Source organism: Bos javanicus, chromosome 14 (assembly GCF_032452875.1).
Source record: "Bos javanicus breed banteng chromosome 14, ARS-OSU_banteng_1.0, whole genome shotgun sequence".
Classification (NCBI taxonomy): Eukaryota; Metazoa; Chordata; class Mammalia; order Artiodactyla; family Bovidae; genus Bos; species Bos javanicus.
This window is the reverse complement of record NC_083881.1, coordinates 4062656-4079222: the sequence shown is the minus strand read 5'-3', so window position 1 is coordinate 4079222 and position 16567 is coordinate 4062656. Positions and strand designations below refer to the sequence as shown.

At 50.7% G+C, this 16567-nt stretch overlaps 1 protein-coding gene across 3 annotated transcripts in view; it reads right to left on the bottom strand.

Annotated features, from left to right (window-relative positions):
- Positions 1 to 16567, bottom strand: part of COL22A1 (collagen type XXII alpha 1 chain) — a 225838-nt gene that overhangs the window by 101539 nt on the left and 107732 nt on the right. For all 3 annotated transcript variants that reach the window (XM_061438524.1, XM_061438526.1, XM_061438525.1), the window contains 4 exons: positions 9065 to 9118; positions 2860 to 2913; positions 2177 to 2230; positions 876 to 929 (listed from right to left, as the gene is read on the bottom strand). In XM_061438524.1, the coding sequence (XP_061294508.1) occupies positions 876 to 929; positions 2177 to 2230; positions 2860 to 2913; positions 9065 to 9118 (216 nt within the window). The remainder of the gene's footprint in view (positions 1 to 875; positions 930 to 2176; positions 2231 to 2859; positions 2914 to 9064; positions 9119 to 16567) is intronic.

Here is a 16567-nt window from a genome sequence, read left to right as displayed (position 1 = left end):
CTGAGGACCAGCTCCAGGCTGGAAGCAGGAAAGCTACTTGGACCCGGGTGCTACTGAGCTCCGTTAATTCTGTGAGACCGCAGTGGCCCAAAGCAGCAGCTCCAACCACCTCCTAGATTCACCGGCTCTGCTTTTGATTTACAGACTCAAGTGAGTGGGAATGAGGGCTTCAGAGCAGGGGAGACCCTGCCTAAGTGCTTTTGAGATGACAAAATACTTGGTCAGCCCTTATCTTTTGTTTTTAAAGAGAGGAGAATGGAGAATATTTACATGACATGTTCTTAAAGTAAGTTACATCCGTATGTATTCTGTATTCTGTCATGAAAAAGTGGAGCTTCTAAGTCTGCCTACTGAAAGGGATGGTGAAAACGCCTGTAACATCCAGAAGTTGCCTTGCAAGGACTGTTGACACTCATCCTTGAGCTTCTGTATCTTTGCCATGAAAAGGTGAGGTTCACTTGTTAAACTATTGGCTGTATGGGTTTTTAATTATCCCTCTGAAGTGAGTAAACTGTGAACTTGCTTCCCAATTTTATGACAGTTAACCTCTGACTCCTCTTAATGATCTTACTGTAATGAGCCCCAGAATATTTTTAAGTTGAAGTCTCTTATTATGTAAGAGTCTCTGAAAAGGCTTCCTCCTTACAAATAAAATAGATGCATATCTCTAACAGAATAATTTAAAAGTCTTCCGTCTCCAAATCCTCAACCAGTTACCTAGGTAGGAATAACGGGCTCACCCATATCTGACCTTGAATATTAAACATTTCCGAGCCCTGCATGACTCAGGATCCAAACGTGATCCACAGCTGGGGCACCCAACCATCAAAGAGCTCTCTGGCTTCTGGGTTCTGGGTTCCCTCACTCATACCAACCTTGGGTCCTGGCAGGCCTGGGGGTCCATTCGGCCCATCCTTTCCAGGCGGTCCCTGGGCAGAGAGGGAAAAAACAGACCAACATAAAAGGCCCGGTCAGGGCAGCACTGCGCTGAACTGCTTCCAGCCAGGAGCGGATTCTGCAGCCGGAGCTGGCCGGGTGGTGCCTGACACATGCGGGACCGCTCCTGGGTGCCAGCTCTTGGGTGCGGTCACTGCCGTAAACTGTTAGTGGGTGAAACCGTGGGGACGGGTGTTCAGAAACATCTGTGGATGGCAGCTAAACATGCGCTCCAGGCTTGGACGGGCTCCCCTGAGAATGGGCCTCACAACCCTGGACCTCACGTCCAGAGCCTTCACTGTGGTACCCAGAGCTCGACAGAGCCAAGCATGCCAGCATCCAGCCATCACATCTTGGCATCCCGGGGCCTCCACCTACAGCCGCCTGTGGATCCAGCGCCCAGTGACAGGGGGACAACTGCCCGTGCTGCCCAGACTGACTTTTCCCTCAGTCACCCTTTCTCCAATGTCCCGAGCCCCCACCAGTGGTGCGGGTTCCACTGGCTTCTGTAGCCACAGCCTTTCCCCACCCGTTGGCCCCACCAGACAAGCAGCAGTAAGGAAATTCCTTCTGGACGAGCAGAGGCCTCCTGAGGGCCATCACCTCTGACACCCATCATGGTCACATGGTCTCAGAGGCCCAAGGCCACTCTATCACCCTGCCCTGAAGAGCTGCTGGCCAAGAGGCAGGAGACACCCAGCTTGAATCTGCACCCTGCTTGTGCGGACGTTAAGGTTTGATGATCTCCACCCTCAGGACCTAAAAGGATTGAGAAGACCTGGCTCCCTGGCTCCTGCTGACTGGGAGAGAGGAAACAGCAGGCACAGAGGCAGGGCCGCCCTGCCACGTCCTGGACCGAGCCTCGCGTCTCCGCGCCCATTACTTCCATGACCCCCTGGTGGTGTCCCCACAGACGAGAAGCCACGCTTCCAACAGCCAAGGGCTGTCAACTGTGCCTCGGGGTTACAGAGCACAGGCAGTGGCCTGAGGAGTGGGCGCCTTGATCCGCAGCCTGGCTGGGGCCCTCGGGGCGAGGCCCTCCAGAGACAGCATGCAGCAGGCACCATGGAAGGGAGGAGAAGGAGGCAGGGTGCCAGGGCCCTGGTCCCCCCAAAAAGAAGGGAAGAGCACAGAGCGTCACCCACTGGGAAGCAGCCTGGGCGGCCAGCGGAAAGGCCAGCCCCTCCCACGTGGAAGGGTAGGAGAGGGGAGAGCGGGGAGGGGCGCCCCGGTCACTCACCGCCTGCCCAGGGGGCCCAGGCTTTCCCGGGAAGCCGATCTCTCCAGGCAGACCCTGCCAAGGGGAACCACAGGGGAACCATTAGTCTGACCTCTTCCGAGCACTGGCTCCCTTCTCCAGGCGCTTTTGCTGGCAGGAGCCCGGATCTTTAGCTCTGACGAGGGCACCCAGGGTGGACACCCCTCGGGGGCATCTGGCCGTCTGTGGTGTGGACCACGGTGAACAGAGGGGTCAACACGCCTCCGAGGCTGGCCAGCGCGGGGCTCAGCTGGGCTGCAGTCGGGGCCACCAGCACCTTCACTCTCCACTGGTGGGATGGGTGGAAGGAACCACCTCTCTCTGCCCCGCACCGTCCACTCTGCCCACAGGTACCTTCCCAGCTGCTCCTGAACTGGGGGAGGAGAGCCAACCCACACACTGCTGAAAAACCCTGGGAAGGACGACCCCACGCTTCCTGCACACTCTCTAGGAGCAGCCACGAACATGCTGAATGAGCTCAGGAGCTATCTCCAGTCTAATGGGCTCCAAAGCTAGCTGTGGGCAGGGCCCTCCTCGTTCATGCCTTTGCTCTGCTCTTGGACAAAGAGCCAACGGATGGCTCCACACGACGATGTCCCTGTCTCCCGGGGCCATGAAACCTCCATCTAAGTGCCCTGGGAAGAGAAAGTCAAAACCAGTCTCACCGGGGGGCCTCCGGGTCCAGGGGGGCCTGGGACGCCAGGTGGTCCTGGGGGGCCCTGAAAAGAAAGAGGGGGGCCTGGGTGACAAACGTGCGTGGAGCAGCCTCCCAGTGGCACTGTCCTTCAAGAGGGAGAGGGATGGGGACACAAGAGATGGGGGTGGGGGTGGGGCTTCAGTTTTATTGCAATACCTTATTTTTTTTTTTAAACAAAAAGGAACAAAAGCAGAAAGAAAAGATCTGAAGTAAAACTTACACCATGATAACATGTCTGCTATCTGGGTGATGGGCATGTAACTGGTATAGTATCTAATTCTGATATTTATTGAGAATATTTGTGCATTTAAAATAAATGTGTCTGTGTGTGAATACACACACACACGGAGTTAACCCATTAACAAAAATTTCCTAGAACAGCGGTACCCAAGCATTATTCAGCATCGGATCACCTGGGGTGAACAGACAGATCCGTTAAACAGCAGCTCTCACCACGACACAGGTTCCAGGAGACGCACCTCTGGCCCTTCTTTGTCCAGGTGTCTCTCCACACATGCCCTCCCTCCCATCTCCATCTTTCTGAAACGTTCTGCAATTCCCCCGGCAGAAGTAACCGCTGCGTCCCCCACGCTGAAGGCCAGTGTGACGGTGCTCACGTGACTCACAGGCTCTTGAAGGCAGAGTCCCCCCCTCGTCCCCCGCCCCGCACCTCTTATCACACAGCGACAAGCCCAGGGCTTGCAACAGAGCAGATGTTCACTCAATGTTCGAAGCCAACTTGATTGCAAACAGCTGGGGAGAGGGCTGTGCACTCAGAGAAGAGCGTCCCATCCCCACTAGAGGGAGGTAAACTCTAAAAAATGGCCACGGTTGCCGCTGCTGCGGACACTTCCCTTTTCTCCCGCTGGGGGCACTGCTGAGTCAACGACGGGCAGCGAAGAAGACGTGAACGGAACAGAACTTCCTGCTTGGCACCTGGACCTGGTTTTCCGCGTGGCTCACTGAGTGCTGGAGAGTCTTTGGGGGGTAGCGTCTACTTTTACTGGGAGACATCTGCTTGGACCTGGAGCAACTGAGTGGCCAGGCTGCGCTGGACGGGGGACTGGGCAGGTACTCATAAAGGGTCCCTCGAAGGGATGGGCGATGGAGGCACCAAACGTGGCTGGTGACCTCACTTCTCTCCACGTCTGCTCCAGCTCAGCTCTGCTCACCTCCGGGCAAAGCAGCAGTCCTGCAGGTGGCACTCCCAGGACCCACCTCTCCCTGACCTCTGAGGTTCTCACAGCGACCTCAGCCCCGCGGAGCTCATCCGAGGCCCCTTCCCACCACACGCAGCTCTCCCTCCAACAGCAAACCAGACACACCTGGCTTCCATCCCTCCTGTGACGCGACACCCCCTGGAGTACCCTGGCCTCCTTCAAAGTAGCCGCTCCAGGAAACGGGCCTCCCGGCCAGCTCGTTAGTCTGAACCTGTCCCCCCTTCCTCCTCCACGTCCTGCAGAAGTCCCTGTGGGCTGATGACTGCTTGTCTCAGGCTCACAGCCTGTGCGAGTGGGCTGAGTTTTAGTGATCCTCTACTGTAAACTAATGGAGAAGGCAAAGGCAACCCACTGCAGTATTCTTGCCTGGAGAACCCCATGGACGGAGGAGCCTGGCGGGCTCCCTGTGGGTCTCAAAGAGTTGGACATGACTGAGCAACTGAACAACTAGAAATTAAACCTCCTTATTTGACAATATGGAAAACTGAGGCCCAGAGAAGCTAAGGGCCCCACCTGAGGTCACACAGCCCTCACGTGCAATGGATCCTGAATCTGCCACAGAACCACCTGGAAAGCTCGTTGTAAAACCAGGTTACCAGTTCCCTTGACGGCACTCTTAGAGGCTGGTGGGGGGCTGGGATGACGGAGACAACAAATGGAGCAAGTGAAGGGTCCATTCTGGGGACTGGAAGCCCTGGTGATGAAATCATTGTGCCTGTACCTGAGGGGCCATCCTAGCTGGGGCTGGTCAAGGAAGGCCCTGCAGCAGGGGTCACATCTAAGCTGAGAGCTGAGGAAGTCCAGAGAAGGAAGAACACTAGGTTCAGGGCCTGAGAACAGGCAGACCTCCATGTGTTGCCAGGACCGACAGTCAGTGTGAAGGAGTGGAATGGGGTTGTGGGGTGGGAGACAGGGCTCCGGGAAGCGGGGGGACACAGTGGTGGGAGGGGGAGCTGCTGGGAAGTGCCCGGGACCTGGCTTTAGCAGTGGAGAAGCAACACAAGAGCTGGTCTGACTTGGCTGGAATAGCATTTGGAAGGAGAAGTTAACAAAACTTCATAGCAAGTCGGGTGTGTGGAGCGAAGGGGCAAGAGCCTGGAGTCACCAGAACGAAGGGATCCGTGATGGCGCCCTGCACTGCGGTGAGGACGCAGCAGGGTGAGTGTGTCTGGGTGGAGCGGACACCGGCTGAGTGTTCTTGGCGAGTGTTTGAGGCACCAGGCAGAGGTGCCCAGGAGCTCGGGGAGTGGAGGCTGCAGGATTAAATATAGAGGCAGAGGGTGATGATAAAACCAGGAGGGGCCTCATGCCAGCCGATGAACGAAGGTGTGTGAAACCAACTCAGCTCACGCTCTTCTCTTTTTATCATCAATGTGAAAATGCTACTCGCTCAGTCATGCCCAAGTCTTTGAGAACCCATGGACTATAGCCCTCCAGGTTCCTCTGTCCATGGGACTCTCTAGGCGAGAATACAGGAGTGACATGCCATTCTTTTCTCTGAGGGATTGTCCCGACCTAGGGATAAAACCCCGGGTTCTGGGGTTCTATAGAATCTGGACAGATTCTTTACCATCTGAGCCACCAGGGAAGCCAATATCTAAATAACCAATTCACCTAATTATTAAAGAGAGTGACAAATTAGCCAATAGATCTAAATGTTAACAACAAAATCCCTGTTTTAATTATTATGGATAAAAACAACTGAGTAATGACTCTATCAATTAACCAATAAGTCTAATTATTATTAATGGGATGTTTTATCCTTCTTGATACGATGGTGACCACACACCAACATGCTCAGTGATTGCAGTGGTGACGTGTAAATAACCAATTAACCTAATTAGCATTAATGATAACAGAAAAGCAAATAACTATTCCTAATAACCACCTTGTTCCAACTGGAGTAGATTTATGAAATTGGATGGAATCTGAAGATGCATGAAAATCCCTTGCATAATTAGCACTTAGTCACACTTCCTGAACAACTTGCAAATGTTTGTTTTCAGAGGTTATTCGTGATCGTGAGTCCTCCTCCATGATGGAAAGTCTTCCTCCAGGACACAGCTCCAAGGGCACAGGGATTGTTCCCCCCTCAGGGGAGGGGGTTTCTGGGTTGAGAAACCCAGCTCAGTCCTCTGGGGTCGGCCCCTCCCCTGGCTGTGTTCCCACCCACTCAAGGGTCTGCCAGCCATGCTGACCTCAATACCTTCGCATAAACAGTCGTCCAGACCAGACACAATTTCCCACTTTTCCTAAAAGGCTGCCAGTACACAGGAGTCACCACTAGAATGTGTATCTTGAGTCTAAAACATTCCAGGATGACCGTTTTCATCCTGAAAAAAGAGGCACCAAAAGCATCTTCCAGAAGGCCAGCTGCCCTGGGGCCTGGCTCACCCTGAGGCTGGCTCTTCCTGTTACAGCAAAGCTAACTCAACTCTAAGCTCCATTTCTGTTGGGGCCTTCCCTACTGGCTCAGATGGTAAAGAAGCCACCTGCAATGCAGGAGATCCTGGTTCGATCCCTGGGTCGGGAAGATCCCCTGGAGGAGGGATGGGCTGCCCACTGCAGTATGCTTGCCTGGAGAATCCCACAGAGAGGAGCCTGGTGAGCTACAGTCCACGGGGTCGCAGAGGGTCGGACAGGACTGAGAAACTGACACTTTCATTTTCACTTCTCCATTTCTTTCGATTGGAAATGGGATAAGCCTTCTCACAGGTGGCTGTAAAGAGCAGATGCGACTGTATACTGACACAGGGAGAGCGTCTGACAGGAGCAGAAACTGAACGGACGGACCCTCAGCCTTCTCATCAGACCAGGAAGCCCAGGAACTTCCTTTCTGCTGTGACAGAATCAACCCAGATTTTCCAGATCAGCTCAGGGACCCTCCTCTGGGCCCGAGAGGCTGACGCCCCGTCCCCCAGAACCAGAGCTCTGACTACGCCCCTCCCAGGCCTTAGCTCAGAGGATCGTCCCTCTATCAGCATCTCTCCCTGCCTCCATCACATCTGGCTCCTCTGGGCTTGGACAGGGGCCGCGAGGTTCCCCTTCCCAGGGCCGCACCCGCACACGGTGGGGGTTAGGTGAACACCTGCTGGATGAATCGATGAGCAAACACACAGATGGCAAGCAGCACAAAACTGTGGCCAGGCCCAGGGCAGGTGAGCGTGCGTGTAAGTTAGGAAGAGTGAATTACGAGCTGGGCAGGGATCCAGCAGGGAAACACTGCTCTTGAAGTGGGCATGGTGGGCTTGAATGCAGCTCTGCATCTGTGTGGTGGTGATCCAATGCAGGGAGCCAGGTGGTACCTATCATACACTACACCCTCTGGTTCTGAACCACGGAGATCCCCGAGTATATCAGGGTGCCCCATTTCTGGCAAAATCCCTGCCCTATTTGTGTCTATAGCATCCAACTCAAGGCCTGGCACTCAGGAAAGATTTTGTTGAAGGGAAAAGGGCTTCAGAATTTAAAATGAAAGAAAGAAATATATTTTTCAGGGTAGCCAAGAAAACAGTGATAGGGAAAAAAATCTGTAACTTAAAGTATTTTGATGGAGCCGTATTTATGGTGAATTTTTGAAATACACAAGCTTTGCTCGCAAGAAACAAGGTCATAAAACAAATGCAAAAACACTCTTTATCTTGCACTACTAACATCAAAATGTCACAGTGAGTGTGGAATCTTTAGAAGACCATGAATAATGGCTGGTTTTACAGCCCCTTATCCTGTGTTACAGCCTGATTGGCATGTGAGGGGCTGGAATAAAGCCTGAGATTCACGTGTGGGGTGCCCGGCACACACTTCATATTCAGAGCGGGAAAAGCCCATTTGGAAGCATGGTCAGCAGCGTGCCCTGGGTGGGTGCCTACCAGATATTAAAGGACAGTGGCTACCATCACAGACTTGGGTGTGGAGGAGATGTGCCCAGGAACAAGTGGGCGCCAGAGCCAAGCCTTTACTGCAGTGGGAAGCCGGCAAACAAGCCTGTATTGATCCCGCCCGCCTGCTGTGGCCACCAAGCCAGAAAGATGGGACAGCACCCCGCCCAGGGCTCCCTGTGCTCTCACTGGGACCCCAGCACTTGGGCCACATCCCCACATCTTCTGCTGAAATCATCACCCTGTTTTGTTTTTATTGGCATTTGCGACAAATGATGAAGCAGAAGTTCAGAAGGTAAAGGGACTTGTTCAAGATGCCGCAGCCAGCAAGTGGCCGCGGCTGGGACCCTAAGCTCCTAATCTCCGCCTCCCTAACTGTGACCCCCCCCAGTGCTTCCCAGGAATTTACCGACCTTAATTCCAGGAAGGCTGGGGCTGGGGGTCAGTGGCGAGCTTTGGTGCAATTAGCAAAGAGATCACAAAGTGGGGTGTGATCACCACCAGTGCTGAGTGCCTGTTCTGTCCACACTGAAGTGTGTGTGTTGGGAGGAGGGTGAGGGTGTCACAGTGACTCTGAATTTATAGAAAAGGGGGACTGAGAGGGGTCAGGGCCCAGGTGGCCTGGGATAGGGGCAGGGCCCTCCTGAACAGCACGTGACCCCAAGCGAGTCCATGTATTGGGGAGTCGCACCCCGACCTGGTCTGAAATGGGGAGGGTGACCTTGAGCCTGCCCACCTGCCGGGGCGGCTGGAGGGATCCACGGGGGATCACAGGGGTGGCACACGTGAGACCACGGGGGAGTAGGGAGCTGGACCAGCCTGGGGCCGGGGGAGGAGGTCTGCTCTCCTTCAGGCCTAATCCCCACGCCCCAGGAGACTGAATAGCTGTTCTCCCAGCACTGAGGTGGGATGCAGGGAGGGCGAGGGACCCGCTGCACATTGTTTTTAATGCTCTGATGAGTATTGCTCAGACTCATGCAAGAGTCTGGTTACAACCTGAGAACTGCTACCCTATCATTTCCTTAATCAGAGAAAGCAGTGTGGCTAAGGAAGAGGATAGGAAGACAGTAGTTACCTGCTGCCCCAGCAAGCCAGGGACTCCAGGAGGACCCGCCTCACCTCTCTTTCCCTGAGGACAAAAAGAAGAAGCCAGGATTAACAGGCAGCCCTCGCCCAGAGCCCGTCTAATGACACGTCTGGAGGAACCCCCCTGATAACAGACTGTCCGTCTCGAGACACCCTGCAAGGAGGCAGTGTGGGGTGGGGGTCGGGGAAGTCTGGGGCCAGGGAGCCTCCCCTTTGGATGTCAGCGCTGCAATGCAGATGACTTTGGAAACACATGGCCCCACATTTTAAAAAGTACCACACAGTTTACCTGAGAAAAATGCCCTTGTCCTGTCCCCATGACACTCATTCCCTTTCCTTGACAACAACTAATCCTACCAGATGTTGGTTGCTTTCCAGAGGCATTTTATGTTTAGGCAAGCTTTGCACAGGCACGCGCACACACACACACACACACACACACACACACACAAATGCGCCCACACATGCACACACATCCTCCCCCTCTATCCCTTTTTTTCTTTAGAAATATGGCATAACATTCAATCCGCTGATAAACTCCACTTTATTTCGCTTGACGATTTAACCCAGACGCCTCCTGGGTCAGCACGTGGGGAGCAGCTCCACTCTTTCTCACAGTTACAGACCTTTCAGCACGAGGATGAAAGGTGGTGCATCTCGACCCTGGGCAGGCAGGTCACATGGACCATTTCTGCGCTTCTGCCGTCAGGATCCGTGCTACTCTGCATGACCCCAGCCGGTCATCCCTTGGGGGTGTGATCACTAAGCCTCGGAGTCTACCTGTCTGGACAGGGGTGAGGTGCGTGCTGGCGAGTCCTCACGACACACAGCATGTACCCTATCATACGTGTACACAGACGATGGAAGGCCTGCTCATCTGCTTCCTTCCTTACAGTTATCCTCACAAGGGCACAGCATTGCAATGAGAAATGAAAAGGAAGGCATGACTCTGAATCAGAACCACATTCCTCGAGCACCTCCTCTGTGTCAAACCCTCTTCGGGGGTTTCCCGTATTTTCCTTATGTCTCCACTCTGCAGGAATCCCCTCGCTCCAGGATGCAGGCACTCTCAGTCCTACTGGGAGGCGGGGACACTGAGGTTCAGAGTCAAGTCTCACCGGGGACCCAGCTAGAACCTGATGAGGTTAAGATCCGGCCCCAGCGCTGTGTGCAGGGCCTTCCCAGGGCTCTGACAATGAGATCATTGGGATGAAGCGTCTCTAACAGTCTGCTGGATTACGGAAGCTAGATGACATCAGCGTCTCCCCTCTTCCTTAAACTCTGGCCCCTCCCTCTCTGCTCCTGCACACTCCTGTTTGTCCCCACGCACTGCCCACCCCCAGAGGGAAGGTGTCTTTACGACCGCAGACTGTGCCAGCCCAGCCCTCTGACCTGCTCTTTCAGTCTGGCGTCCGGTGGCCCTGCTCCCAGCCCTAAGCCACAGCTCACATGGGCTGCTTAGCTTGGCCCCAAAGATCCCAAGGACTTGGCCCGCCAAGCCACCTCTGTCTGTAGGACCCACGCTCCATCTCAACTGGTCAAAGTCCCACCCCACTCCACTATCTCCTCTTTCATGAAGTCCCAGCTATAATGAGAAATACTGGCAAAATAGGGCAAAAACATATTTGAGACAGATTCCCAGGTGTCATTCAAGAAGAACTCATGAGTTAGAATCGCCAGGGGTGGGGCATGGAGCTCTAAGTAAGCGGCTATGAGAACTCGGCCACTCACCACAATCAAAGAGGTCTTTGATCTTTTCTTTTCCCAACCCCCTTCCTCTGCAATATTGTAAGAAAAAGAGTTCTAAACCTAACATAGATGAGGACAGGCAAACCATTTAACTTGCTGAGTCTTAGTTTCTTCATGCGGAAAATTATAATTATTGTAATTATGTGTAAAGACAATAGTAGAAGAAATAATTCAATATTTGAGAAAATGATTTAAAAAGCATAACAGAGCATCATGCAAATATAATAGATAGTTATGAGGATGAGAAGGAAGATGACAGTGACTCTGATGAAGAAGAAATGCTAATAGAAGAATTCTGGCCCTTTTGAGTCCTTAAGTGGGTGAGAGACCACGTGTCAAGCGGTCCGGCTTCAAAACCACTACCTCTGAAGAGCACTGCAAAGACTAAGATAATGTCCACAGAGTGCGCAGCACAGGATCTGACATTAAGAAGTACACAGTGGTGATGGTGGAGGTGCTGGTGATGACACTGGTCATGGTGGTGGCAGTGACTGTGATGGTGGTGAATATGCTGGTGATGGTGTTGATGGTAGAGGTGATGAGGGTGGTGATGGTGGGAATGATGGTGGTCATGATGGTGGGGGTGGGTGGTGGTGAATATGGTAGTGATGGCGTTGATGGTGGTGGTGATGGTGGTGGTAATGCTGATGATGGTGGTGCTGGAAACGGTGGTGGTGACAATGATGCTGTTATTGGTGTCAATGACAATGGTGGTGGTGACGATGATTCTGTTATTGGTGTTGATGGTAACGGTGGTGGTGATGATAGTTATTGGTACCGATGCTAATGGTGGTGGTGGTGATGATAGTTATTGGTGTCGATGGTAATGGTGGTGGTGACAATGATACTGTTATTGGTGTTGATGGTAATGAGGGTGGTGATGATTCTGTTACTGGTGTTGATGGTATTGATGGTGGTGACGATGATACTGTTACTGGTGTTGATGGCAATGGTGGTGGTGATGATGATAGTTTTTGGTATTGATGGTAATGGTGGTGGTGACAATGATACTGTTATTGGTGTCGATGGTAATGATGGTGGTGATGATGATACTATTGATATTGATGGTGGTGACAAGGATACTGTTATTGGTGTCAATGACAATGGTGGTGGTGACGATGATTCTGTTATTGGTGTTGATGGTAACGGTGGTGGTGATGATAGTTATTGGTACCGATGCTAATGGTGGTGGTGGTGATGATAGTTATTGGTGTCGATGGTAATGGTGGTGGTGACAATGATACTGTTGTTGGTGTCGATGGTAATGAGGGTGGTGATGATGATACTATCATTGGTATTGATGGTGGTGACAATGATACTGTTGTTGGTGTCGATGGTAATGAGGGTGGTGATGATGATACTATCATTGGTATTGGTGGTGACAATGATTCTGTTATTGGTGTTGATGGTAATGGTGGTGGTGATGATAGTTATTGGTACCGATGGTAATGCTGGTGGTGACGATGGTACTGTTATTGGTGTCGATGGTAACAGTGGTGGTGATGATAACATTATTGGTGTCGATGGTAATGGTGGTGGTGACAATGATACTGTTATTGGTGTCAATGACAATGGTGGTGGTGATGATGATTCTGTTATTGGTGTTGATGGTAACGGTGGTGGTGATGATAGTTATTGGTACCGATGCTAATGGTGGTGGTGGTGATGATAGTTATTGGTGTCGATGGTAATGGTGGTGGTGACAATGATACTGTTATTGGTGTCGATGGTAATGAGGGTGGTGATGATTCTGTTACTGGTGTTGATGGTATTGATGGTGGTGACGATGATACTGTTACTGGTGTTGATGGCAATGGTGGTGGTGATGATGATAGTTTTTGGTATTGATGGTAATGGTGGTGGTGACAATGATACTGTTATTGGTGTCGATGGTAATGATGGTGGTGATGATGATACTATTGATATTGATGGTGGTGACAAGGATACTGTTATTGGTGTCAATGACAATGGTGGTGGTGACGATGATTCTGTTATTGGTGTTGATGGTAACGGTGGTGGTGATGATAGTTATTGGTACCGATGCTAATGGTGGTGGTGGTGATGATAGTTATTGGTGTCGATGGTAATGGTGGTGGTGACAATGATACTGTTGTTGGTGTCGATGGTAATGAGGGTGGTGATGATGATACTATCATTGGTATTGATGGTGGTGACAATGATACTGTTGTTGGTGTCGATGGTAATGAGGGTGGTGATGATGATACTATCATTGGTATTGGTGGTGACAATGATTCTGTTATTGGTGTTGATGGTAATGGTGGTGGTGATGATAGTTATTGGTACCGATGGTAATGCTGGTGGTGACGATGGTACTGTTATTGGTGTCGATGGTAACAGTGGTGGTGATGATAACATTATTGGTGTCGATGGTAATGGTGGTGGTGACAATGATACTGTTATTGGTGTCAATGACAATGGTGGTGGTGATGATGATTCTGTTATTGGTGTTGATGGTAACGGTGGTGGTGATGATAGTTATTGGTACCGATGCTAATGGTGGTGGTGGTGATGATAGTTATTGGTGTCGATGGTAATGGTGGTGGTGACAATGATACTGTTGTTGGTGTCGATGGTAATGAGGGTGGTGATGATGATACTATCATTGGTATTGATGGTAATGATGGTGGTGATGATGATACTATTATTGGTATTGATGGTGGTGACAATGATACTGTTATTGGTGTCGATGGCGATGGTGGTGGTGACGATGACTCTGTTATTGGTGTTAATGGTAAAGTTACTGGTGGAGGCAGCAGCCCTAGTGGTGGTGGACATAGCAGCAACTCTGCACTCGGGACCTATACTTGGGTGTGGGGATTTGAGAAGTGCTGGCCAGTGCAAGCTATGCATCAATAAAGAACCATTCATTCACAATAGCCTATTCCCTGTCATTTTTCTTCTCTTTTAAATTGCCACCCAACACATTGTTTGGATAAATGTCTGTGGTTTATCAATGAGGGCAGAGTTCTCAAGCTATTCTGGGTGTCTGGATGCTGAGCAAGACCACTATTTCCAAGGCCGCCTGTCTGCCCGTGGAAGACAGAAGTCGATAAATTCAAAAGAGCATCTCCTTCCCAGGCAGGATGAGTTAACACGGCCGCATGAGGGACCATTATCAGATAAAAAGACTGCTTGTGCAAGTGATTCTAATCTGAGCCGTATGGTCCTTTTTGCTCAGTTTCTGTTCTCCGTGCCTCCAAATGTCAAACATGATTATTTTCTACTGGTGAGAGCTGAATCCAGGTGCTCAGGAAAAACCTAGAGTGTCCTGAAATAAACCTGGCTCCGCGCCATGACAGGAATCAAACAGTAGCCTGTGATCCAAACGATGCTGTTACCATCTGGTAGGTCAGGGAAAGGCAAGAAAAAAAGGCTTTAAAAATCGAAAAGTAAAAACAAGTTCAACCCAGGTTGCCACTGACAAAAGACTTCTTGTGCTTCTCTCTCTTAGATCTATCAGAAATTGGAGCTAACGGGCCTGACTACATTCAGCCACATGAGACCATTGGCTCCAAGGGCAGCGGTCAGAGATGCAAGTGATGGGTGCTCAGTGCATCCGCCGGAACAGGTGCTGCCAGCTACTAAGAGGTCTGTGACCCCATGGACTGCAGCCTGCTAGGCTTCTCTGTCCATGGACTTCTCCAGGCAACAATACTGCAGTGGGTTGCCATTCCCTTCTCCAGGGGATCTTTCCCACCCAGGGATCGAACCTGGGTCTCCTGCATTGCAGGCAGATTCTTCACCATCTGAGCCACCAGGGAAGTCCACTAAGAGGTCCCACATCTCTCCAAAGCTTCCATTGAAAGGCCTATTAATGTCCAGTGTGTATGTGGACACACACACACATACATACCCCATCCTAAAGCAATGGCAGGAACGGTTTAGATCCAGGATGACCTGAGTTTTAATCCCTGCCTCCTCATTTACAATCTGTGTGCTGCTGGGTAATCCAATCTACACCTTCACGTCTTGGTTTCCTCATTTGCAGAATGGGATTGAAACTGCCAGACCTCATAGGATCTTTGTGAGAATTAAGTGCAAAACATGTGTTCAAAACACAACAAATGAACAAACAGCTAAATGCCTGCTATGCAATGACTCAACCAATGTCACCTCCTTCCTATCTTATACTAGAGTTCTACACATGTATGGATAGATTCTGTTTTTAAAGTTGTTTTTAAAGCAACTGGCACAATCAGACCCACCATAAGACACTTGGGGATCACTCTATCTCTAGTAAGAAAGAGAGCATCACACTTGATAGCATCACTTCTTCAGGTCTCACCTCTTGGTAAGAGAGGAAAGAAGCCAAAAAATATTGATAAAATGATCAAAGGAACCAAAGAGACTGTCCCCAGCTTGTGGAAGGAGCAGTGACAGAGCCCTGAGTGACCCTGACCTGAGCAGGGAATTTCTGGACATTAAATTTCTCACTATCAATCTCAGAGACTCCCTCCACCATGACAAGTCTCCAGTTTAGCCATTTCAAATTTGACATTGTTTAAATGCTTGGCAACATGGAATTCTATTAAGCAAATCTCCCCACCCCCCACCCCCCGACCCATTTTTGTCCAAAGGGGAAAGAAGATACCTAGGCTATTTCAGATGGGGCTAGGACCACAGAGCAAGATAAAAGCTAAGTAAAAGGTACAGAAGGAACCACGTTTTCTTCTTTAAAACTGGACATTCTAGATACACAGATGACTAACGGGTACATGGAAAGGCGCTCAACATCCCTAATCATCAGGGAGGCGCAAGTCAAAACCACAATTTAGACGTAACGTCACACGTGTTAGAATGGCTATTACCAAAAGATAAAGAATAACAAGTGCTGGCGAGGGTGTGGAGAAAAGGGAAGCCCACTGCTGGTGGGAATGTAAATTGGTTCAGCCTCTGTGGAAACAATATGGAGGTTACTAAAAAAAAGAAGAAGAAGAACCAATCCATGATCTAGCAACCCCAATTCTGAGTATTTATCCCAAGGAAATGAAACACTAACTTGAAAAGACATATGCACCCTCATGTTCAACGCAGCATTATTTACAATGGCCAAGACACAGAAGGTCCCTACATGCCCAAAGATGTATCAATGGACAAAGAATAGTATCATGGTATTATACACGCAATAGAACAGTATCATAAAAAGACCGAAACCATGCTATTTGCAACAACATGGATGAATCCTGAAGGCACTATGCCAAGTGAAATACATCAGACAGAAAAAGACAAGTACCTTACAATCTCACCTATAGTACAGAATCTAAAACAAAATTGAACTCATAGGTATAGAGAACAGATTGGTGGCTGTCAGAGGAGAGGGGGTAGATGCTGGGTGAAATGGGTAAAGGTGGTGAAAGTGATAAAAAAAGAGCTGGAATTCCCTGTGGAAGGTCGGAACCCAGATGGCCAGATGGCTAGTCCTGGGTCCTGCTCTGCCCACACCACCTGGGTGTGTCAGCCGCCCAACTGCAGCACTCACGCGTGACCCATGAGCCTTTCACTCTTGCGACCCTAATTGTGTCTGGTGCTCACTAGTGACATTATGTTATTGTTGAGTTGCTATGTCGCATCCGACTCTTTGTGACCCCATGAACTGCAACCTGTCAGGATCCCCTGTCCTCCACTCTCTCCCGGAGTTTGCTCAGATTCATGTCCATTGCATCGGTGATGCCAGCCAACCACTTGATTCTCTGCCACCCCCTTCTCCTCCTGCCCTCACTCT